Source organism: Verruconis gallopava (genome assembly GCF_000836295.1).
Source record: "Verruconis gallopava strain CBS 43764 unplaced genomic scaffold supercont1.1, whole genome shotgun sequence".
Taxonomy (NCBI): Eukaryota; Fungi; Ascomycota; class Dothideomycetes; order Venturiales; family Sympoventuriaceae; genus Verruconis; species Verruconis gallopava.
The window spans coordinates 17226-37746 of record NW_015622137.1 but is presented as its reverse complement, the minus strand read 5'-3'; the positions used below and the strand labels follow the sequence as shown (position 1 = coordinate 37746).

The window sequence follows — 20521 nt, the reverse complement described above, 5'->3', positions numbered from 1 at the left end:
AGCAACCGCTAATGCTGAAAATACGGCGCATTTTTACGGCAAGAATAAGTCGGCGACGGCAGAGCTTCGGTCTAGTTTTGATCAACGACGTAGAGAATTGATTGATTCCATGGGCACCAAATTAATTACGTTCATCATCAAGGCCAGAACGATGTTCCTCCTCCTCCCCCTTCCGCACATGCACACACACACACACACACACACACACACACACACACACACACACACACACACACACACACACGCACAAGAGACAGATGGCCCGCCAAAATTAGTTTCAAAGACGTGATAGCAAAGATCCGATGGGAGCGAACCACGCAGGGAGAACAGAGCCTAACTGGAGCGGTCGCCAATTAAGACTTTGCGGAATTCGGGTAAAGCATCCACGGAGAAGGCTCGGTGCGAGGTGAATCGTGTAGAACTTTCTAAATGGTTGCAGGTCTTCTAATTAAAGGACTGTCCATACATATATACATAGATAAATTGGATTAGAAATCTGGCTAAAAAAGCCCACAAAAAGCCACAAAGAATCATGATAGCACATTGGGAATTGTTGCGCTGGAAGTAGCTGGACGTTGAGAACGAGTTCGTTTCGGATTCACCACCCACCAAAGGTCACCGTCAGTAGCTGCGGGTTGGGATCGGACACGAAGCCGCTCTGGTCTGTTCCCTCGGCCGGGTTGACGTCGTCATACGGGAACGCGTACCCTTTCCCGTCGACGTTGGCCGCGTGCACGATCCTCGCGTAGTGATTTGTGACGCTGTTCTGGTAGAAGTCTGCCAACGGCGCAGGCGTCGTCGTATCCTTCAAGAGGGTCGTCCTGTTGAACGCGGCCGCAAGCTGCGGGATCAGCACGTTGCGGGTCGCGTCGGAGCCCGTTGCGAACGGACCGGTGCTGCACGAGAAGATGTCCGCCGTGCTGGGCTTTGTGAAACTGGTGCTGCCAAGCGTCAGGTTGCCGCTGGTCACCATCCCGGACGTGTTGATGGAGTTGTCTGGAGTCTTGACGGTCAAGGTGGAAGTGGTGTATTTCTGCCACACCTGCTCTACGTAAGGCTCAAAGTAATTGGCGAAGTCGCCCGGACGCAGTGCGAGGTCACTGTTCGGACTCAGGGCGCGAAGATTTTTACCGTTCGCCGTGACAACCAGATTCTTCCAGCCTGCGACGCCGTCGCTGTTGGACTGAGCTTGGAGGTTGGCACAAATGGTGTCAAGTCCGTTCGCCGGCATACCTGTCACCGTCTGCGTCGCGCCCGACGTGTTCTGCAGCTGAAGAGATATCGGAATGCTGACAAAATCGACGTAGGTGATGTTTGCATACAGACCGCCGTTGAAGGTGAATTCCGCAAAATCCCATTGGATGTTGAAGTTTGGATCGCTTGGATTGGTGACCGAAGGTTCGACCAGCGCAGGTCCAGGGTTGAGATAGAATGTGAGAGGGCTGCCGATGGAAACGAAAATTCTGGCTCCCGCAAGCTGGGGGATGGTCACCGTCCTTGTGCTTCCCGGGGCACCGAGTTGAATCGCGACGTTCGCCTGGAGAGGTTGAATGGTAGAAGATGGCGAGGTTGGATAGTACGGTGTCGACCCGTCCGATTGGAGAAGGAACCAGGCGTTGTTGTTGTTGAGTGCGAGGCCGACGATGTAGACATAGACCTGGCTCGACGTCGTACGATTGACGAGGGCAATATTGAGCGAAGACGCGCTGGTTGCCGCGACGCTCTTTTGCATGAGAGCGATCTGTGAGTTCACGGCTCGTGAATGCAGCGGTCGCGTAAGAATTCCTGCGCTCGGCACCGTCTCCTGTCCCTTCGAGGCGTCCACCTTGGTCTCTGCGGTCTTGACGGTGCTCTTCGCCTCCTGGACTTGGGTTCCTTTGTCCTTCCCCCCGCGCAGGTTACGCAATCGGTCCACGCCGCGTTTGACATACGACCGCACGCGCTGTACGATTGGCATGGACTTGGCCATATTTGGTCTGTCACGCTGGATGATATGAAAAGACAGGCGAATGTATCGCTGTGGTTGGAGTCGACAGAACGGCGCCAAACGAGAGGCATATATACTGATTTTTCTTGCGGCCGTCCCTGCCTCGTCACAGAGTCATCTGGCACAAGCAAGTTTCACCGTTCAAGGAAGGTGATTGTAAGTGTAAACTCAAGCAAGCCTCCCCTCCCCCGAGCACTACGAGGCCATGGCATGGAATAGGCATAAATCTTGCAGACCCGTGATGGTAGCAGCAGGAACAATTGCAGCCACGCGGCCTGGCGCTGGAGAACTGGGCCGGAGATGGTGCCATAGGTCAACGGGCATCGAGATTGAAGCGTATGGGGCTTGCGGCTGGGTTAATCTCTTGTTGCACCAATGGCGATGACCAGCCCTTGAATCGCACGAAGCGACCAGTCTTCTGACATCATCTAGTCTCCCGTCCACGGCGGAGAATTTATTCTGACACATGGCGGTCCGCCGCGCAACCGTATTCGCCGACCTCTGCGGTCCCTTTGCGACCACGGACGAGATTCGACAGGTCGCTGATGCGCTGGCATGGTTTGTCGGACGTTTCGCAAGATCAGGAGACGAGCGGGCGATGGAAGTTGGCAGTTCTGCTAAGCCCGTTTGAGCAAGCGAGTGGTTGACGACCCTGTTGCAAGAGTGTCCACATGAGTTGCCTGCCACGATCCTTTTTTAGTCGACCGCCGATGGGATTCCACAAGAGACAACAAAGACGGAAAGGTTACGAAGAGGTGTTGTGACAACGGACGCAGCGGCCAAGTGAGACCGAGCCATGATGGGGGCTGGGCATGCTTTTTGCGACGACGTGGGCAATCCTGGCTTCTGTACACAGACAAGCCGCGCGCAGGACGAAGAGGAGACCGGCGGCAGCCATCTCAGCGGGTGACGGGCGACCAAAAGAAAAAAAAAACCAGATTAAATTAAATTAAATTGAAAAAAAAAGGGCCGTCAAGGCGCGGGCGATCGCGACGACGAAAGAACCCAGTCACGAACGGGGCAACCCACGCCGGTAGACTTGCAACGAAAGCGTCGACGAGGCTTTCAGAGGAAAAAACCATCGATGGCCAGGTCGAGGACGACGCTGGTGAACTTTGTCGGTGCATAACCTTGCTTCTGTACCACGTGAGTGGCTTGATCTTGACCATGTGAGGACTTTGATATCCATCTCGCTTACAAGTCTTCAAACCCGTTGTCTATCACGCTCGTCGATCTCTGTCCTAAAATCCCTCGCGAGCAAGCCGTCACGGCATGACGAGCGTCAGCCGGGCTCGCCCATGGTCTGCAAAGCGAACTATTCCTCTGACCGTCTTCTTCTTTCTCATGTTCGAAGCTGACGGCCAGGAGAGCTGTACGGGCCTTATCCTGTTTAGCTTAACGAACGTTCTGTATCAGATTTGCAGCGCAAACCGTCGAGAACAAGCGTTTTATGTTGGCAGAGTGGCAGCTGCTGCGAGGAACTTCGCAGCTTGACATGTATGAAGTAGCATCAACATCACATTACTTCCGGCCCAAATGTTCGGAAGGCGAGATATCTAGGCGCTATGCACAAACAGACCCACCGTTCACACATCAAATTACACATAAAAGAATTTTTTCCCACCCAGCGTAGTGTCACGCGGCAGGTAGCAGGCTTCTTATGAGAGCGTCTCGGCTCTGTCTATCCCGTAGAGACAAAAACCCGAGTCCAGAAGTCGTTCAGCCGGCTCTCTGCGGCTCCTTGTGCACTAGCGGCGCATCATCTCCGTCATCGTCCTCATCGTCAGAAGCCAAGCCATGGAGCTCAAATTCCTCCGCATCTTGGACTTGTACATCCGAGTAGCCGTTTGGTAGGTGTCCGTTAGGAGTTGCATGGGCTCCTTCTGGATCGAGTTTGACAACTACAGGCCGTGCGCCACTGGCGTACAGGTGGAGGAGCATGTTGACAACTTCCACGGGTTAGCACAAACATCGCTGCGTGGAATTGGGCCGAAATGGTGTAGATGTAGAGTACTTACAAAGGTACAACAAAAAGGCGATGCTGTACAGGATGAGAAGGTACGAGACGTGGTCCACGCCCGACTGATCCAGAAGCTGCATTTGTTCCTCTGTTGCGCCCATGAACAGGAACCCCGCGGCATAAAGCAAGAAAGGAGGCAAATGCTGAAAACTGTTTGGGTCGTTGCCAGTTTCGTCGAGCGTGGCCTTGTCTTTCAGTACGAAGCTAATTTCGATCAGCCTGGCCAACCCAGCCCCCATGAGCGTGTAACCAAACACGGTGTGCGTCATCGCACTGATCTTCAGCGTCTGCGGGTGGCTGCTCATCGCGTATCCCGTCAGAAGGATGACCAGAGCCGGAATGATGTTGCGCTTCGCACGACCGTCCCGTGTTCGCGCTAGCCACATGCCCAGCAAGCCCGCGCACCACCATATCACGCCCATTGTGGTATGCTGGACGTCGTTGTGGACCCACGCCGTACCCCACCGATGTTCTGTGAAGGTATTGACGCAGCCCCAGGCGGCAATGATGGCCGAGTCGAAGAACTCCTGACTGCGACCAGTGCTGCGCAGCCAGGCCTGTCCGACGAGGAGCAGAATGGTCAGGATGATTCCGTAAGCAATGAAGGCGCTGCCCATGATAAAGTGAGCCAGGCATTGGCCCAGGTGGTCGTCGTGGCAGAAACCCAGCGCGGCGATGCCACCAAAAAGCATCTGCACCCACGCGGCAACGGGAAGTGCTTTCCCGAGAACTCCATGAGCAAGGACAAGGTATTTGCGTATGCGGTCCTGGAATAGCCGTTTGAGATGAAGTTTGAGATAAAGACCGAGCCCAACCTGGACGATGAGGAGGAGCATGATCCATTTCGCAAAGTGCCCATGCGCGCTGGGCGCGAACTGACGGCCTTTGTGCATGTGGCCTAGAAACCAACCTAGCACGGCAAGACCTGTTGCTAAGATCTGGACGGGGACATGCCATCTAGATCGGATAATCTACATATGCCAACGTGAGCAATTTGTTGCGCGCAGAGAGGGCAACGAGGAGGCGAAACGGGAGAAACGTACGCCTAACACCATGCCTGTGGGGAAGAGTATCCCCCAAACAAACGTCTGCAGCAAGATGTGTATCCATAGTATCGCATCCTGTTCATCCGTCAGCTTCCTCGCTCTTGCACGACCCATGCTTCCACCTAGGCACGTACGATGGGTTCGTCCGAAACGAACTTGCCCTCCGCTCCTTCAAAGTGATGCTCATGGCCATTTGTCATTTTCGCCAGCGCGAAGAAGAGAATTGCGGCCTTGTGCAGCGGTATCCGGCCGAGCCATTGTGACTGTGTCGACGAGCGAGGAGACATGACAGGCAGGCGTGTGCACGACAAGCACTTGCTTCCAACGGGCTATCTGTGTTGGTGTAAGGGATGCGTGGCGCAGATGTGCGATTCGAGGTGAATTTATGAGATCATCCTCTTTTTGAGATCAAGATCCTCGCAGCCGCAGCGATCGTGGTGGAATTAGAAGACTTTTTGCGAGGATTCTACAGCCGTCCCAAAAGGTGTCTGAACGGGGGGGGGAGGCCAACTTAACTTACGCACCTCTTGCGTCCGCATCCGAGCGCCACTTCCGCTCTGTGGTGGAGCGATCGTATGACATAAGCTCGCCGTATGAACGCACGCTCGGCCAGCTTTTGCTCGACGCGACAGAAGTTCAGAAGCGACTTGGTTCTCCCTGAACTGAACAATGACTGAGACATGAGCGGAAATGCCAACGAGTCGGTCGGAGCAACGTGTAGGAGATCCAGTGAGCGGAGAAACAGCATACACCCGGAAGGACGACGGCGACGCGTCAAACTCCGACGCGTCGATTGCTACGAAAGACGCTGGGCAGCGTGCGCTCGAAGGTCACGTAGAGAACTGCTTGCCACCGACGTCGAAGTCGACTCAATCGACCGCCACGTCGTTCAGAAACGCAGAACGTACTACTACGATGAGAAGGACCTCACAGCCGCCGCGGCAGGCAATGTCGGCGGAGCCGTCAGAACCAGGCTCTGAGCCCGGTGCCGACGCCGTTGAAACCGGTGGCCTTGACAGCAGCAGATCGAGTGCCGTGGTTGAGCCCACGGCTGAGCATCGTCGACTCGTGAGCCGTCAGTTGTTTCGCGTGAGCGTTCAGCGATTAACCCGTTCTTCAACAGCAGCTGCTCCAATCCAAGCAGGTCAAACTTGCACGCACGCTTTCCCAACTTGACCACCGACGATCCATGCTGCTCTTGCAACTTCTCTCAACCCTACCTGCACACGCAACCCGAGATCTTTCGATCTCACCCTGTATCGATGACAAATACACTCCGTCTATTTACGCCCACACCGTCCCGGCCCTGAGGTCCATCAGCGAAGAGGATAAGGACCTACTCGTGGCTCACGCAAGTCGTATCATAAAACAACATATCCGCAAACTACACGAGTACAACGAGGTCAGAGATATCGCCCAGGGCCTGATCGGCATGATTGCAGATCGAAGGGGCATGAGAGTGGTCGATGTCCAGGCTGAGTTTGGGATTGGTTGTGGGGACTGAAGCGCACCGTGCATGGAAGACAAACACGGTAACCGTGAAACTCACATGCATTCGTGATCTTGATCGTAGAAAATGGCCGGCAAGGCAAAAGACGCCATGTTTCATGCTGGGGGAGTGTCATGACGGTCTAATACTGTAGAGACTTACAGTGCGAACGGCTGCTGCGCCGTAAGATGCACAATGAGACACGGATGAAAGCGAATGGGTGTGAACGGAAGCCCGGGCCCTCCACTTGGTCGAATATGTTTCTAACTGGCCTACTTTCACGGTGTATACTGCTCTTTGATATTGTTTTGTGACGTGGGAGGGAAAGGGGGCCAAATCCACCCTGGTGTCTAATATACGCTCAGAGCACGGACTAGTGGAAGCTACACTCGTAGTCACTTGAAAGACTGGTAAATGCCTCTTCAGCACAAAGTCACCTGCCGAACACTTTTTTCTGTCTTTATGAGCCTCAACTTTTCCTTGCTTACATCGCAATGAGCAATGCCGCCCAACTGGTCATGTCTTGACCACAGACTGCATCTACTGAGGAGGGTTTCGGATGAATTCAACGCCCTTGGCAATGTTGCCTGAAAGACCCTTGTAGCAGGCCTCAAGCAACTTCTTTTCATAGTCGTTGGCAGATGCAACGACGTTGATGGCTTTCTTGGCACCATTGGGCTGTGAGAAGACAAATGGTCAGTTCATACGGCTCCTCAAAGACGGAATTAAAGGGAAGGCGGGCGGGGAAAGACGTACGCCTAGCTCAACAGGGATGGAGAAGAAGTCGCAGCCAGTAAGCTTTTGGATCTCGTCACCACCTTCAATACCAGGAAGGTAGACATAAGTGGGCACGGTGATGCCACTTTCGCCCTTGACAGCCTTGATGACATTCTCGGCAAAGCGGAAGCCGGCATAGGCCATGGAAAGCGTGGCAGAACCAGCACCGTCTTTAGCCTTTACGACCTCGTCACCACCGAACTGGACGCCTGCGATGATGGTGAGCTTTAGCCACAGTTCTGGGTCATCTGACGCTGGTGAGCTTGGGAAGGCGCTTACGGTATGTTAAAGCATCAAGCTTGTCCGCCGGAATGTTCACACTTGGCTTGGCCTGGCTGAAAAGCGGCACAATCGTCTCGCCAGAGTGACCGCCAATGACGGGGATGACGGTCTTCGCTGGGTCCTTCTCGCCAGTGATCTCGGCGACGAAGGTCTCGGCACGGACGACGTCCAGTGTGGTTACGCCGAAAAGCTTGGCCGGATCGAAAACACCGGCAGCTTTGAGCACCTCAGCAGCGATGGGAACTGTGGAGTTGACGGGATTCGAGATGATCAGAAGGTACGCCTTGGGGCAGAACTCGGCAGCACCCTTGATAAGGTCACGGACAATGCCGGCGTTGATCTTGAAGAGGTCGTCACGGGTCATGCCAGGTTTGCCTATGTCACAGTCATCTTTTAGCATCCTCTCCTTTTCGTCTCATCAAATCCGTTAGGAAGGTGAGGGTGTTGGGCCGGCTTCGTATTTCGACGTAATCAACGAAAGCATGTGGCTGTACATACGTGGAATGCCGGCTGGAATGATGATCAAGTCAGCGCCGGTGAAGGCATGCTTCATGCCGTCATCCTTTGGAAGGTAGCCCGAGATTTTCTAATCGAAGAAGCCACTTTAGCCACTGCGTGTATGTCTGTGGTGCAACTGAACAGCAGGCGGAAACATACTGCGGGCGTGGAGATGTGTGAGAGATCTGCGGCAACACCGGGCGTGTTGACCACATCGTACAGCGCAAGCTCGTCGATGAGTGGGCTAGATTTGAGGAGGAGCGACAACGGCTGCGTGAGAGGGTCAGCCAATCTGGACAGGATGGGATGCGACGTTCAAGTGAGCCATGCTTACCTGGCCAATGCCACCAGAAGCACCCGCAACGACTAGATTGCGAGATTTAGCAGCGAGCTGAGTGGGAGGGGGCCCAGCGTTGCAGCGCCGGTCTGAGACTCACCAGCCTTCATGGTGATCTAGAAGATGTTTGCACGGCGTGGGGTTGGTTGATTTGGAGATGGAAGAGAATGGAAAGGCGCAAGAGCAAGACAGGAGGGCGAGCGGCGGAAGGGGAGCAGATGGAAGAAGCAGTCAGCAGGAGCAGTCGAATCTGCTTGTTTATGTAAATAACTCAACAAAGTTTGAACGGAGTTTGGAGCTTGTTTATTCCCCCACACACAGAGCGGTGAAATGGAAGCTTCGGTGGTGATGGCGGGGTACCGAAGTCGGCCAAGCTGGTCGTTAGCGCTGTGTGTCGTGGCAGAGCAAAAGAAGAGAAAAGAAACGGGCAATTGTGAGTGCGGAGCGTTCGAGATCTTCAGGAAAGCCTCTTTCTTCGTTGCTCTCACAAGGCGGCATGACGTTTTCATATATGGCCTGGAGTCTCTAGCTTGATGCATGTGAGGTCCCGCCTCGGAATGACCCTCAACCCTGGGCTGGTATGGAGAGAGTCGGAACCAGAAACATCTTCACGGCTTCACGCAGGTACACGCCGTTCGTAGCGAGCCAATGAGAGACGAAAAGACCGTGTTTACAAGTGCCTGGCAGAATCAATTGAATTGCCGTCGCGGAACGTCTCGCGCCGGGCATTGTGATGATTCATTTCTGCTACCTAGCATACTGTTCGTTTCGTGACGATTTGGAGGGGAAAAGAGACGAACATGGCGACAGTGAGATGCAAAAAAGGGTGTGCCTTCCGCCATAGAAGTGAAGTCCATATCCACAGGCCCCTAATGTCTTGACGGCTGTTCCCAATACTCGGTATTGCGCGCAACTGTTCGAAGAGTGCAACCGGGGGGAAGGGGACAACTCGAGTCCTACCTGACCGTGTTACCGCTGGCCGGACATCGTGAGGAATGGATGTCGAGACCGGCGGAGGCTAGACACGATGCTCAAGACCCGGACGAGTACAGCCTTTAGCGCGCTACAGTCCTTAATCTTTGTCCCCGCTTCACCTCCCCTTCCCACAACAGTCTTCCGGATCCGCTACTTTGAGAGATTACGAAGACCTCTCCAAATGATGAACCAAAGACTTAACGATCTTGGGGCTTGGGAAACACGTATGGCTGCACCCTTCAAACCAGCATCGACCATTCGTAGCGGTGGCGAAGGCAGACGCGAGCATTTCACTCCTTTGGTGAAGGCCGCCAAGTCTGGCAGAGGAAGGATCGAACACAGCGGCACGGGGCGAATGGTTTCGATCAGCTAGAGGAGGCTCGATTGCCCAAGCACGATCGTGTGTGAAGACGCTCGTAGCTTTCCGACCCTTCCTCTTGCCTCTACGAGAGGTGGGGAGATTATATAGCGACGATGAGTTGGGGAGGGTTTCAAGTAGGTTCTGCTAGCGGGAAGAATAAGCGAAACGCCTGCCTAGGGTATGAATTGTGACAGCCACTGCACGCTCTCTCTGCTCAGAGCCTCTCATAGATCGTCACCTTCAGCATCTTGCTCATGTATCTGCTCAACACCGCATCAGTCATCTTCGTCAACGCTTTCGCAGAGTGAACGTGGTCAGGAATCACTGACTGCGGGCTGCTGTCCCATCGAGGGATAGCCTCCGTACATGTCACCGCCGGGGAACATCTGCTGCGGATACTGGCCGTACGGCAAGGGCGGATCCTGCCCCCCCATGCCGGGTGGAGGATACATGCCAGGCTGCATACCGTGCGGGTCCATTGCGTAGTCTTGTGGCATCTGCTGCGCTGGCGGTGGGTGCATGCCCGTCTGCTGTTGCACGCCGCCTTGTGGCATGCCGGCTGCTTGATTGGCGTGCTGTGCACCGCGGCTTCGACCTTGCGTCGCCTCCTCGCGAGGCACAATGTCGATGAGGAAATCGAACATGTCCGACTTGGCCAGAGCAGAAGCGATATCTGAGCGCTGCAATGTTCTCCTCTTGTTTTCCTCAGCGTGGATCCATGCACGCATGGTCAGCTCGGTGATGAAAATGTCGCAGCCTTTTGCAAACAAAATGGGAGCCTCGGCGGAGATCATTTTGACTTCGGGGTCGGCCTTCATGACCTTTTTTATGCGGGCGAGCGGTAATTGGTGCAGCTTGAAATCATGCTCATCTGTCTCGAGTTTGGTGACTTGGTTCTGCCAGTATGTGTTGAGGATCTCCTGTGACTGGCCGGTAAGACCTGTTTGTTTTTTGACAACGGTGTCAGTGACGCGGTGTGGTGTGGAAGGATCGGAACGCAAAACCTTGCTACTTACCTGCACCAACGTTGACCCACGCACCGGTAAACACCTCGGGGGGAGGCGCATGTCCACTCAGTGCAATCTAAAGCAGATATGATTAGCTACGGCAGTGGGGGGAGGAAAACGATCCACCAAATAACTACGTCCCGGACTCCTGGAGCAATCGAAGATAGACTACTGGAAACAACATACTTTCTGGCATGCCCCTGTACAGGAACGGTTAGCAGTGACAACAAGACAGGGGAAGTGGTAAGACAGCGGCGGATGGAGGCGAAGAGAACGCGGACAACGGTTGGGGCCAAGGGCAGGCGAGTTGGTTGGGACGGATAAAAGAGTCGCAGCAGAGGAACGCTGTGGGCAGGCACGGGAAAGATTGTTAAGGCAAACGTACCATAGTGACCGCCAGCGCTTATGTCGTACGACGGGTTGCCGTTTTGTCCGTCATATCTGCGCGGCTGAGCAGCGCCGGCGGCTTGCTGCTGCACCGGCTGGCTTTGGCCGGGGCGATTCATTGTGTGGACTCGATGCAGAGTGTATGGTGTAGACGTGAAGAGATTAGCAGTGTTGTGACTGCGGTTGCGGTTGCGGTTGCGGCCGTTGTTTTGTTGTTGTTTTGAGGTCAGCGCGGCGTGGGAGGGAAGAAAATGCAGTGGCTGCGGGCGCTGGGACGAGGGTGAGCAGAGGTGAGGGCGGGGTGTTTGGCGGGCTTGAGGCGGTGTGTGGATGCGACCAGAACGGCAGCGTCAGGCAGGAAAGCGGAGGAGGATCTACACCGAGTCCATTGTCAGCGATGCCAAAGCGTTGAAGACGTCACGAGCAGGCTCGCATGGAAGCGGATGGTTTGTACTGACCACAGGGCGGTTGGAGGATGGAGCAGGCCGGTCGGGAAAAGGCCAGCGCTGGTGGCTTGCGAGGTGCGACGGCCGGGCCAAGGCAGCGGGGCTTCTGCTGGACGGCGTGGGCCTGCGCGGCGGATCTTGTGCGCGTTGCTGTGTTCTTCGTCTTCTTCTGCAGGACGCGAGGGCGGCGGGCAGGTTGACGGCGAAGGAGCAGATGACGTCCGATCCAATCGAATCAAATCGTCGCGGCCGGGCAGGTTCGGGCGAGCGAACAACCAACAAGCGTGGTTGGGCCAAGGTCGACCGCTGCCGAGCGCAGCACGTGACCAGCCACGGGAGCGCAGTCACGGGTCCGAGGTTCCAGGAACTTCCAGCGGCCCGAGCGCGGGGCAGCGACGACGGCGACGACGACGGCGATCGCACGCGGTCACCTTCGTGAAGAGCTGCACCCGAGCTGGAAGTCGTGATCGTGCCTTAGCCGTCTGCGCCTGTGTGTGCGGTGACCGGACTGGCCGTCGCTGCGTGCAGCTGTCGTGCCAAGCGTCCTGTTTCTCGTGCTCGTACGGCGGATGTGACGACTCCCGCAGCACAGGGCCGGCGTCCAGTCCGAACACGCCCAGACGCAAGAGAGTCGCCGGCGGCCGGGCAGAGCTGTTGAACGCAAGATGCTCCTCGTGCTCGTCGTGTGCGCGAAACGCCCTCCGTGGACGTGTTCGTCCTGGGCAAGGCTCGGTCCGCAAAGGATCCTGCCTCGGTCGTGGACGGCGCCGCGAGCAACGCTCTTGTTCGTTGGCAATCGCAATCGCAATCGACCGTGCTGAGGCCGTCCTTCAGTCTGCCTGCGTGGGCGACGCTGTGCTGTGCTGTGCTGCGCGCCAAAGACACGCTCTGCTCTTGTGCGTCTCGGAAGCGGTTCAACGTAACGTTCAGCGCTCGCACCGGCGCGAAGAGAGACCAGAGAAAAAGCCAACAGATAGCCCCGTACACGGCTCTCGCCCCCCCTTCGCTATATACCTGCCGCTCTCTGTCCAAGTCCGTCCTGACTTTTCTTCCTCCCGCCCCTCCTTCAACCCGTCTTTCTCGCTTCTCTCGTTGACAACACACGCCTCCTACTGGCCCTCCCGGCGTGTGCGGCCCAGCTTGCTCGCTCTGCATACATCTGAACCAATGCGCCCGCTCTGGTTGGTCCAGCGTGTCACGGTGTAGCTGCAAACACTTCGTCAGCCTTGGTTGACAGCTCACACACCTGCTCCGTTGTACGGATGCGCCATGCATGCGACTGTTGCCCGTCTGTATGGCGTGCCTTCGATTCTGCTGTATGCACGCCTCTGTGCTTCCTCGTCGCTCTTGCACTTGAGCCTTGCTTGCTTTCTACGCGGGCCTGGGCCTGCTGTTCACTTGACGAGAATTGCCGAGACATTCACCAGGTGTTGCTTGATTCTATGTTTAAGGCTGGACATGCATTGACTGTGAAAATTCTATTCCTAGTCTTCTCTAACGATCCCACGCCTCTGCTGCCGTGACAATTCCTCTAAGCTGGACATCGCAGAAAAGGGCGAAAGGGCGAGCCATTGCGCTGTTACAACTCATCATCCCACATGGGCAACGGATGTTCCGCAATCATCCGGTCCATGAAATGTGCGTGTCCCTCCTTGAATAGTATCTGAAAAGAGGTGCTCCCAGTCGCCCGTCGCTTCAACGGCCCACCCAGCCCTGTTCTGAACCCGTCGTTGCACAGTGCGTACGCTCAATTGACCGATGTGCTATCGCTGCAAAGCTCGACGAGGTCACAAGTGTTGTGTGCCGCGGTGCCTGCAGAAGTAGTACATAGAATCAAGCTGGCGGCGATGGTGGCAGCCGCAAGAGCTATTTTCCACCATTCCAATGACAAAATTAGGCAAGCTGCAACCGTCCACAAGACGCTTATAGTTAGCAATCGCACCTCGTTGTCCTGACCGTCCCGCCGTTCATGTCTTAGAGGCACAGGCTTCCGTCGAACACAGTGCCACGATCCCGCTGGTGCCCGCTGCACTTGCTGGCCCCGTATGGCATCGGTCGTTGTGCATTCACACCGTGGCTGTCCAGAAGAGCAGTGGACCTGAGGTCTGCGCGTGTGATCGTGATTCGGACCATCTGTCCGATTGATGACAGCTCGAGCTTGCGAACGCTGTACATCTGTGGAGCACCATTCACGTCAACCAAACGAAGCAGCGACAGCAAAGGATCTCAAGGCTTTGCGCCGACCGTGCGAATCTGAAAGGTGGCTCCAGGCAGTTCCTGGCATTCTGCTTGCACTTGAGCCTTAATTCCCATCGAAGCAAGCGCTCCGCGTATGATGCCGGCCGGGAAGTATAGAAATGGCTGGGTCTGTTGTATGATACCGTCGCGGCCGCGCTCGTGGCTGATCTTGGACAGTGGATGGAATTTCGCGTCCGTAAGCACGTAGATGCCCTGTGTAGAGCACGATCCGAGTCAGCAGAGCGCAACCATTCACTTGAAACGGAATCTGCCAAAGCAGCCGCAACCTCCCAAGCTGTAGATTGACGTAAATGGCACTTACCCTGTGGTTTGTCTTCAGATTGTCAATCTGCTTCTTGAACACAATCGTCCACAGGTCCTTGCATAAAAACTTGATGGCATCCAGCGTATCCTGAAACCGCGCCTTGTCCCTCGAGAACCTCTCTACGAGGCCCTGCCCGACGCGGTATCCTAGTGCATCCAGCTTCTGCCATACTCTCTCCCTCGTCTCCTCCTCGTCTAGTCCCTGTATGCTGCCTCCAATCCCCCCGATGCCAAAGCCCTTGGTCAGCTCTGCATCCCGCTGTAGCCGATTCTGTCGCTCAGTTTCGAGCTTGTCATGTGTCTTTGCATCGTCGCTTGCCTCATCAACTGATAATGGCTGCTTCTTACCCAGAAGGACCTGCTCGCGCTCCGCTTGTTCGGCAGCAATACGGTACGCCATCGGTACAAGTTCAATGAGGAGGAACTCAAAGCACGAATAGGCAACGTACGAGGAATTTGGGTCCTCAACTGGCATCTCCGCTCGTGGGTTTTGAAAGGCCATGGTGGACTGGCAGCCGTGAAGAGTCACTCACTTCCGTCGAGCTGGTAGGACGCTGACTTTCGAACTTCCTGTGCTTCGCCTGGAATTTCAAGAAGCAAATAGGGAGAGTATTGCAACCTTTGAATGCAAGCGACGGGGGAGTGGGCTAGAAGCGCATGGCAGCTACCAGACTGAACTCTGGCGTTGGTTGCGGGAATTGCTAGAAACTGCGGATCGTAGAACTAACATGGTTCGAATTGGCGTGTTCGCCCAAACTGGGCGCCCTTGCAATGTTATCATAAGCGCATGGAGCAAGATCTCAAACCGCTCATCCGACTATTGCAATAAATCACAGTGCTTCCATGATTTTGCCTCTAGACAAGCAGCGGCCTTCAGGCATATACATGCCTCGTGCTCTCGCGATTACGGGTGCCTCTTGATGCGAATCCAAGTGGTCAAGCCAATGCAGTTCGATCGCTCGCTGCGTACTTCAAGTGATCGATGTCGTGCATAATATTTTCACCGCGAATACAACAAAATTGTACTCTTCTTTTTCTTTTTCTCTTAAGTTTATGCACATCGATTGCCGACTCTAACTAATACTTGTGAAATGAAAACTCACCCTTGCCTCCTTCTGTAGTCACAATCCAAGGTCATACAGCATCACATAACCAGTTCTAAAGTTGCTCAAAAAAGCAGTTCGGCTCTTCTCTAAAGTATTTTCCTGCCACTCTCTTCTGAAACCATCCAAAAGTTGGTGAATTTGCTGCACGTAGTCTCTCTCGTTGACTGGCACACTATGCACCACCTTCCTCCAGCTTTCTGGATCACTAAGTCTTGTTGCGCGTACCATCTCTAGGATGTCATCACGAGTCTCAACCGCAGCAATCGGTGAATTGCTATAGGATGAAAGCAATTCCTGTGCACGCGACTGTACAGCTTCGATTATGTTCCACTTGTTGGATTTCTTGCTGCGATGCTGCGAAACCAGAACTTGAACATTCTGTCGTCGATTAGATGTCGTGGTGAGCTGTTCACTAGCATGCGCCAGTTGGCGACGGTGATACCTGCCCTTTCCTTCGGCACTATCGCGTTCTCGAAGTTCAGACAGGAGATGTGAGACTAAATTCTCGGCCTTAACTTCTATGTCCTCCCGCGTGGCAGCCGTTCGAACCCGCAGGTCCGGTCGCCCACCTGCGACGCTGTCGGGCTTGATGATGACAATCCAGCCGTGACTGTCATCCCGGTGCTTGCTCATGATCTCTTCGAGAGTGTGTGCATTTGTTGCAAGCTCGGCGCTTATATTATTGGCCCAGAGCTCGGATAGAACTCGAAGTCCAGCAGTACGAAGTACTACATCGTCGAAGGCTGCAACAAGAACATCGCAACGCCTTGTCTTCCATGCGGTCGTCAGCTCAGGCGCTTTGTCTCTCTTTAGGAACGATGTAGCTTTAGATTTGCTGTTAAGAAGCTTGTCCATCGCCACAACCAGTCGATCCCAGCTGAGGTTGAAGCCTACAGCATGACATCCTGTAAACATGCCTTGGACTTTGGGCTTGTGTTCCTCGATCAGTCTGTCATAACGTCCGCCGGCGGCAAGAACTGCTCGTTTTTTCCTATCGAACAAACATTGGAATAGGAGACCGCCGGAGTAGAACTTTTCATTTATCGCGCTGAGAGGGCTTATGAATATTTTGTGACGTACTCCAAAGTCCTGCAGATAGCCGACGACATCACGGATGTGTTTTAGGGACGCCTTTGCTCGATCGGCATAAACCGTTCCTTCGAAAATCGCATTGATTTTAGAGATGGCCTTGTCGGGCGTGTCTCGAAAATCAAACCTGGACATACTGTCTAAAGAGGTTGATGACACAGCCAGAGCAGGCGAACGAAGTTCGTTGCGAATCTTGACCCAGTCAAAATCCAGAATGTTCAATTTGCTAATTTGTTCCTTGACTGCCTGTCTTTGGGGAATGCTAATTCGGCAGAAATCCATGATGAGCTCCAACAGGTCCGCATGATTAAGATGAAAGCACATTGGTGCTACAGCAATTCCGGGAAACTCCTCGAGGATCTCATCGAGCACTTTGATAACTTCAGCTTCCTTCAGGGCCAAATCCAGCGCATCATGCGAGACGATGTCGAAATCTACCTCCCCGCTAGTCTGAGGAGCACCACCAATGACTGTTTCGCGAAAGACATTCCCAAAGGCAAAGCTCTTGTCCGTAGCAGGATATTTGCGAGCGATTGCTCTTGCATGAGGCAATATGAGATCATATGGTAGCTGAACAAGTGTTCCCGAGGCGTCAAGAAGCTGTACAACATTGTTGTTCGCATAATGTGCTGAACGAGGCAGAATCTGCTGGCGTTGCGTCTCTACAGCACCGTGGCGTTGAAAAATACTGATTAAATGATCTTTCACCAAGTTTCGCATAAGCAGCATATTTTCATTTGCGTCGTGCATACCTGTCATTGTGCCAAGGTCCCACGTATAGTCTTTGATTTGTTTACTCGCGGTCTGAGAAAACAGTGCTGTCATCAACTGATGATAATACGGAGAGGTTGGATCGGAAAGTCCTTCCAGAGCACGCCTTATGGTTTCATCCTCAATCTTGAGCGGGATTTTCCCAGAAGAAAGAAGTTCAGACGACGATGGGCGCTCGCTAGGTTTGTGGCTCACCAGTGACAATATGATTGATCCTTGAATGGCTTTCTCGGGTGTCTCCAATATTGAAGGAAGATTGTGTTCTCTCTCTCGAATACTGCGAATCGCCTTGTCACGCTCCATTGCTGTCTTGAGTGGTACATTCATCTCAAAGAAAATAATACCGAGCGAGTACATCTAGTTCAGTTAGGGCTGCCTTCTTTTAAATTCACCGCCAACTTACATCGACTTTGTCATTGTAGGCACCAGAGGCATTCGAGCGCAGTTCAGGAGCAACATAATATGTAGTACCAATACTTCGCGTCATATCTCCACCGGTTTGCCGACCAGATGATGTCGTTTTGTCAGCCAGCTGATACTGACCACTGGTGGCTAGCCCAAAATCGCCAATCTTGGGATTTCCAGCAAGGTCAATGAATATATTATCCGGCTTTAAGTCTCGATGTATAATTCCGTGGCCATGAATATGCACCAGACCTTCCACAATCTGTCTGAATAGCCGCCATATTTCTTCGTCGTCCATTTCTTTCCTGATCAAATCTCTCAGCGTCTGGCGTTCACAATACTCCATTTGGATGTACTGCCAAAAGTTTTAGTGATCGTCCTGGTCCCAGCAATTGATGTGTGATCTTACCAGTGTCGATGCCACCGATCTAACATTGCGAGAGCTTGAAGTACGTCGCAAAGCTAATGGATCCCGATCTGCAAAAGAATTAGAACTTTTTGGGTAATCTTCTCCTATATCTTCTGCACTGGCGTCGTCGTCCCGTTCAAAGAAGTCATCTTCTGAGTCATCATCAGATTCAGCACCAAATTGTATCTTAGGGAATCCGCTGCTGATAAAGTCAAGATCGCCAGTTCTGCTTTGCCCGATGTCTATACTCGTATTTCCGTGAATCTGCTCTGTAGAGTTTATACCATCATCTGTTGTCGTCGCGATTGTTGCTGAGTCTTCACTATTTGCAATATCTGAAAAATCTTCTTCGGGCCATGCTGTGTAATAACGAACAACGTAGGGGTGATTGAGGCGCGAGAGTAGCATGACTTCTGACAGGACTTCAGATAACTTTGATCCTGTTTTCTGTTTGATTTTTTTGATAGCGTAGATGCCACCGTCCATTTTATTACGTGCTTTAACAACCTCGCCAAAACCACCTCTACCCAACCGTCCGATTTCAATCCACTCTTGGGCGTAACGTGAGTACATTGCACCGAAGTAGCCACTCGATCCACGTCGAAGTCTTTGCTGGGAGGGAACTTGCGTGAGTATCATTGAGCCATGGCGGCTTTGCGCAGGCGACACGGCATCTGCGTAAATTTCAGCATCTGTCCTGAGAAACTCGGACGGAATAAGGTCAAATGCTGTAGGACGCCTCTTTGCATCGGTTCTGAAGAACTTTCGAATGAGATCTTCCAACGGATTGGAGAGAGAAAGATTTTCGATCAACGCATTTGGGCTGGAGTATTTGCGTGGTGTATCGAGACCGAAAAGCATTTGTAGGAAAACGATCCCAAGCTCCCAAATATCAGTTTTGCGCGTCTTGTCGTTGGTCTCGGGCGGATTCCAGTAAGCTGAAAATGACGAGACGGAAGGTTTTTGTGTACAACCAGCTTTTATGTCGTAAAGAGCTGCTTGAAAACTCACATCTGCCAGCCGGACCTGTAAAGGAGATGTATGAGATGGTTGCACAAGTAGAACATTGTTCGGGTGTATTCGCTTATGCACGATACCATTCCTGTGAAGATGATCCAGAGCTTCAAGTAGTTCAACAAGCCATATTCTAACACGCGCAGGTGGGAGTGCCCCGATCATCACCAATTGTTCGCCTAGTGAACCCTTTCGAGCGAATTCCATAAGTACCATAATCGACCACTTGTCTCCAAAATCGACACGAAAGTCAAGGATTTGCGCGACGTTTGTGTGGTTGATCTTTCGCAACGTTTCCAATTCGTCTTCAAGAGCAAGAATTTTTTTCTTGTCAACGTTTGAAGAGAACTCAAGCGATAACTGCTTGACGACCAGAAGACATGATTTCTCAGGACCCTCTGCCCTGATTACAGGCTGCACCGTTGAGACTTCCGTAAGTGGACCAGCTGATAGTGGAACCGGCGCAGTGACGGCTGTGAATTCAAGACTCGTGTTCGCGGCCTGATAGGAAACGGTACGGTCAAGTTCAACCGTAGCGATGCTATTACCAGTCGCGACAGAGTGGGTCGCATAAACAGGGCGCATTTTCTTTCTAAGTTCGCGCCGTCTATTCATTTCGTCTTCAACCATTCGCCGCAACATACGATCTTCTTCGGCCTGCGCTTGTTGCTGGCGTTGGCGGGCCTCCTCTTCTTGCTGTTTGGCCAATTGCGTGGTTGCAGCTTCCTGGGCAACTCTTTGCTCTTCCAAGCTGGGCATGGCATTGCCTTGAGCTTTGAATTGGGCTTCGTCTTCAAGCATATCTTGAATACTAGATGCAAGCTCGTAAATCATGACTTCTCCAAGCAGTTGTTTGGGCCTGTTCTTGATGAATTCTTCAAGCTTTCCGAGCGTTGATGGCCTGATATTGACTACGTCCAGAAACTTTAGCGTTGGCAAGCTCCTCGGATACGTGGCAGTCAAGCAAACGCTAAGGGTAATGGCAACCTCAACGTCGGAATGCATCATAGGCCTTAATCGCAACTTGAAGGCTTTATCAGATTGTTTGTTGGCCCAGGCAGTCTTTGTCTCAACTTCGCAAAAATCGTCCATGTATATGGACCGAAGCACTTCGATCTCGTCGTTTTGCTGTTGAGCATAGTCGGTGGTACCAGCGGGGAGCCCTTCCGATTCAGCAGCAACCGGCGACTGCTTAGTTCCATTTTGCTTGTTCTTGTTCTTGGCAGCCTTCGGAGCCATCTGTTTGCTGGTGTGGTTGGCATGAGTTTACTGCTCTTGAGTGGTCGTATACTCAGCGATCCTGAGGTCGACTCAAGAGCACACAGCTATACCCATGCTTCAAAAATGAAGCAAGGGCAACTGGTCTGTTAGCCGAGAAATAGCTGCATGGTAAATGTTGGAGCAGGTTTTTTTGTTGATGTTGATGACCGAACCACTGTGTCATGTGCAGTCGCACTGGGCTTTTATGTACGCTAGATAAGTTATGAGTTGTCCAACGAGACCATTTGTCAGGTGACCTCGCCCTGTCGGTGAGTCTGGGCGTCTCTGTGGAT

The 20521-nt window shown here is 53.2% G+C and overlaps 7 protein-coding genes across 7 annotated transcripts; 1 reads left to right on the top strand and 6 right to left on the bottom strand.

Moving 5' to 3' along the window:
• Positions 1 to 376: 376 nt before the first annotated feature.
• Positions 377 to 2640, bottom strand: PV09_00012 (uncharacterized protein). The gene has a single exon (XM_016352675.1). The coding sequence runs from the start codon at positions 1967 to 1969 to the stop codon at positions 599 to 601; it is 1371 nt and encodes a 456-aa protein (XP_016218932.1). The 5' UTR covers positions 1970 to 2640; the 3' UTR covers positions 377 to 598.
• Positions 2641 to 3417: 777 nt separating this feature from the next.
• PV09_00011 (uncharacterized protein) lies at positions 3418 to 5544 on the bottom strand. Its single transcript, XM_016352674.1, has 4 exons — positions 5188 to 5544; positions 5051 to 5128; positions 4006 to 4978; positions 3418 to 3936 (listed from the first exon to the last, which is right to left on the bottom strand). Exons 1-4 carry the CDS (start codon positions 5338 to 5340, stop codon positions 3707 to 3709), a joined length of 1434 nt encoding a protein of 477 aa, XP_016218931.1. The 5' UTR covers positions 5341 to 5544; the 3' UTR covers positions 3418 to 3706.
• Positions 5545 to 5664: 120 nt separating this feature from the next.
• PV09_00010 (uncharacterized protein) lies at positions 5665 to 7009 on the top strand. The gene is made up of 2 exons (XM_016352673.1): positions 5665 to 6121; positions 6177 to 7009. Exons 1-2 carry the CDS (start codon positions 5744 to 5746, stop codon positions 6555 to 6557), a joined length of 759 nt encoding a protein of 252 aa, XP_016218930.1. The 5' UTR covers positions 5665 to 5743; the 3' UTR covers positions 6558 to 7009.
• A 73-nt stretch (positions 7010 to 7082) lies between these two features.
• PV09_00009 (malate dehydrogenase, NAD-dependent) lies at positions 7083 to 8546 on the bottom strand (the record flags this gene model as incomplete). Its single annotated transcript, XM_016352672.1, has 7 exons — positions 7083 to 7220; positions 7299 to 7528; positions 7599 to 7976; positions 8100 to 8187; positions 8259 to 8369; positions 8434 to 8465; positions 8537 to 8546. The coding sequence occupies 7 exons, from the start codon at positions 8544 to 8546 to the stop codon at positions 7083 to 7085; spliced, it is 987 nt and encodes a 328-aa protein (XP_016218929.1).
• A 1540-nt stretch (positions 8547 to 10086) lies between these two features.
• Positions 10087 to 11285, bottom strand: PV09_00008 (uncharacterized protein; the record flags this gene model as incomplete). Its single annotated transcript, XM_016352671.1, has 4 exons — positions 10087 to 10712; positions 10789 to 10855; positions 10966 to 10979; positions 11165 to 11285. 4 exons carry the CDS (start codon positions 11283 to 11285, stop codon positions 10087 to 10089), a joined length of 828 nt encoding a protein of 275 aa, XP_016218928.1.
• Positions 11286 to 13052: 1767 nt separating this feature from the next.
• PV09_00007 (uncharacterized protein) lies at positions 13053 to 14892 on the bottom strand. Its single transcript, XM_016352670.1, has 2 exons — positions 14173 to 14892; positions 13053 to 14063 (listed from the first exon to the last, which is right to left on the bottom strand). Exons 1-2 carry the CDS (start codon positions 14674 to 14676, stop codon positions 13839 to 13841), a joined length of 729 nt encoding a protein of 242 aa, XP_016218927.1. The 5' UTR covers positions 14677 to 14892; the 3' UTR covers positions 13053 to 13838.
• Positions 14893 to 15161: 269 nt separating this feature from the next.
• On the bottom strand, positions 15162 to 20418 carry PV09_00006 (uncharacterized protein). The gene is made up of 3 exons (XM_016352669.1): positions 17955 to 20418; positions 17544 to 17900; positions 15162 to 17497 (listed from the first exon to the last, which is right to left on the bottom strand). Exons 1-3 carry the CDS (start codon positions 20205 to 20207, stop codon positions 15296 to 15298), a joined length of 4812 nt encoding a protein of 1603 aa, XP_016218926.1. The 5' UTR covers positions 20208 to 20418; the 3' UTR covers positions 15162 to 15295.
• Positions 20419 to 20521: the final 103 nt, after the last annotated feature.

Bases quoted from the DNA above. Each gene is read 5' to 3' on its own strand.
- PV09_00006 (XM_016352669.1), bottom strand. From the start codon at position 20,207: ATGGCTCCGAAGGCTGCCAAGAACAAGAACAAGCAAAATGGAACTAAG. The intron at 17,901-17,954 runs GTAAGATCACAC...AACTTTTGGCAG, and splicing joins GATCGGTGGCATCGACACTG to TACATCCAAATGGAGTATTG. The intron at 17,498-17,543 runs GTAAGTTGGCGG...TAACTGAACTAG, and splicing joins CCTACAATGACAAAGTCGAT to ATGTACTCGCTCGGTATTAT.
- PV09_00011 (XM_016352674.1), bottom strand. From the start codon at position 5,340: ATGTCTCCTCGCTCGTCGACACAGTCACAATGGCTCGGCCGGATACCG. The intron at 5,129-5,187 runs GTACGTGCCTAG...ACGGATGAACAG, and splicing joins TCGTTTCGGACGAACCCATC to GATGCGATACTATGGATACA. The intron at 4,979-5,050 runs GTACGTTTCTCC...TGGCATATGTAG, and splicing joins CCACAGGCATGGTGTTAGGC to ATTATCCGATCTAGATGGCA.
- PV09_00007 (XM_016352670.1), bottom strand. From the start codon at position 14,676: ATGGCCTTTCAAAACCCACGAGCGGAGATGCCAGTTGAGGACCCAAAT. The intron at 14,064-14,172 runs GTAAGTGCCATT...TGCTCTACACAG, and splicing joins ATCTGAAGACAAACCACAGG to GGCATCTACGTGCTTACGGA.
- PV09_00010 (XM_016352673.1), top strand. From the start codon at position 5,744: ATGCCAACGAGTCGGTCGGAGCAACGTGTAGGAGATCCAGTGAGCGGA. The intron at 6,122-6,176 runs GTGAGCCGTCAG...GTTCTTCAACAG, and splicing joins CGGCTGAGCATCGTCGACTC to CAGCTGCTCCAATCCAAGCA.
- PV09_00012 (XM_016352675.1), bottom strand. From the start codon at position 1,969: ATGGCCAAGTCCATGCCAATCGTACAGCGCGTGCGGTCGTATGTCAAA.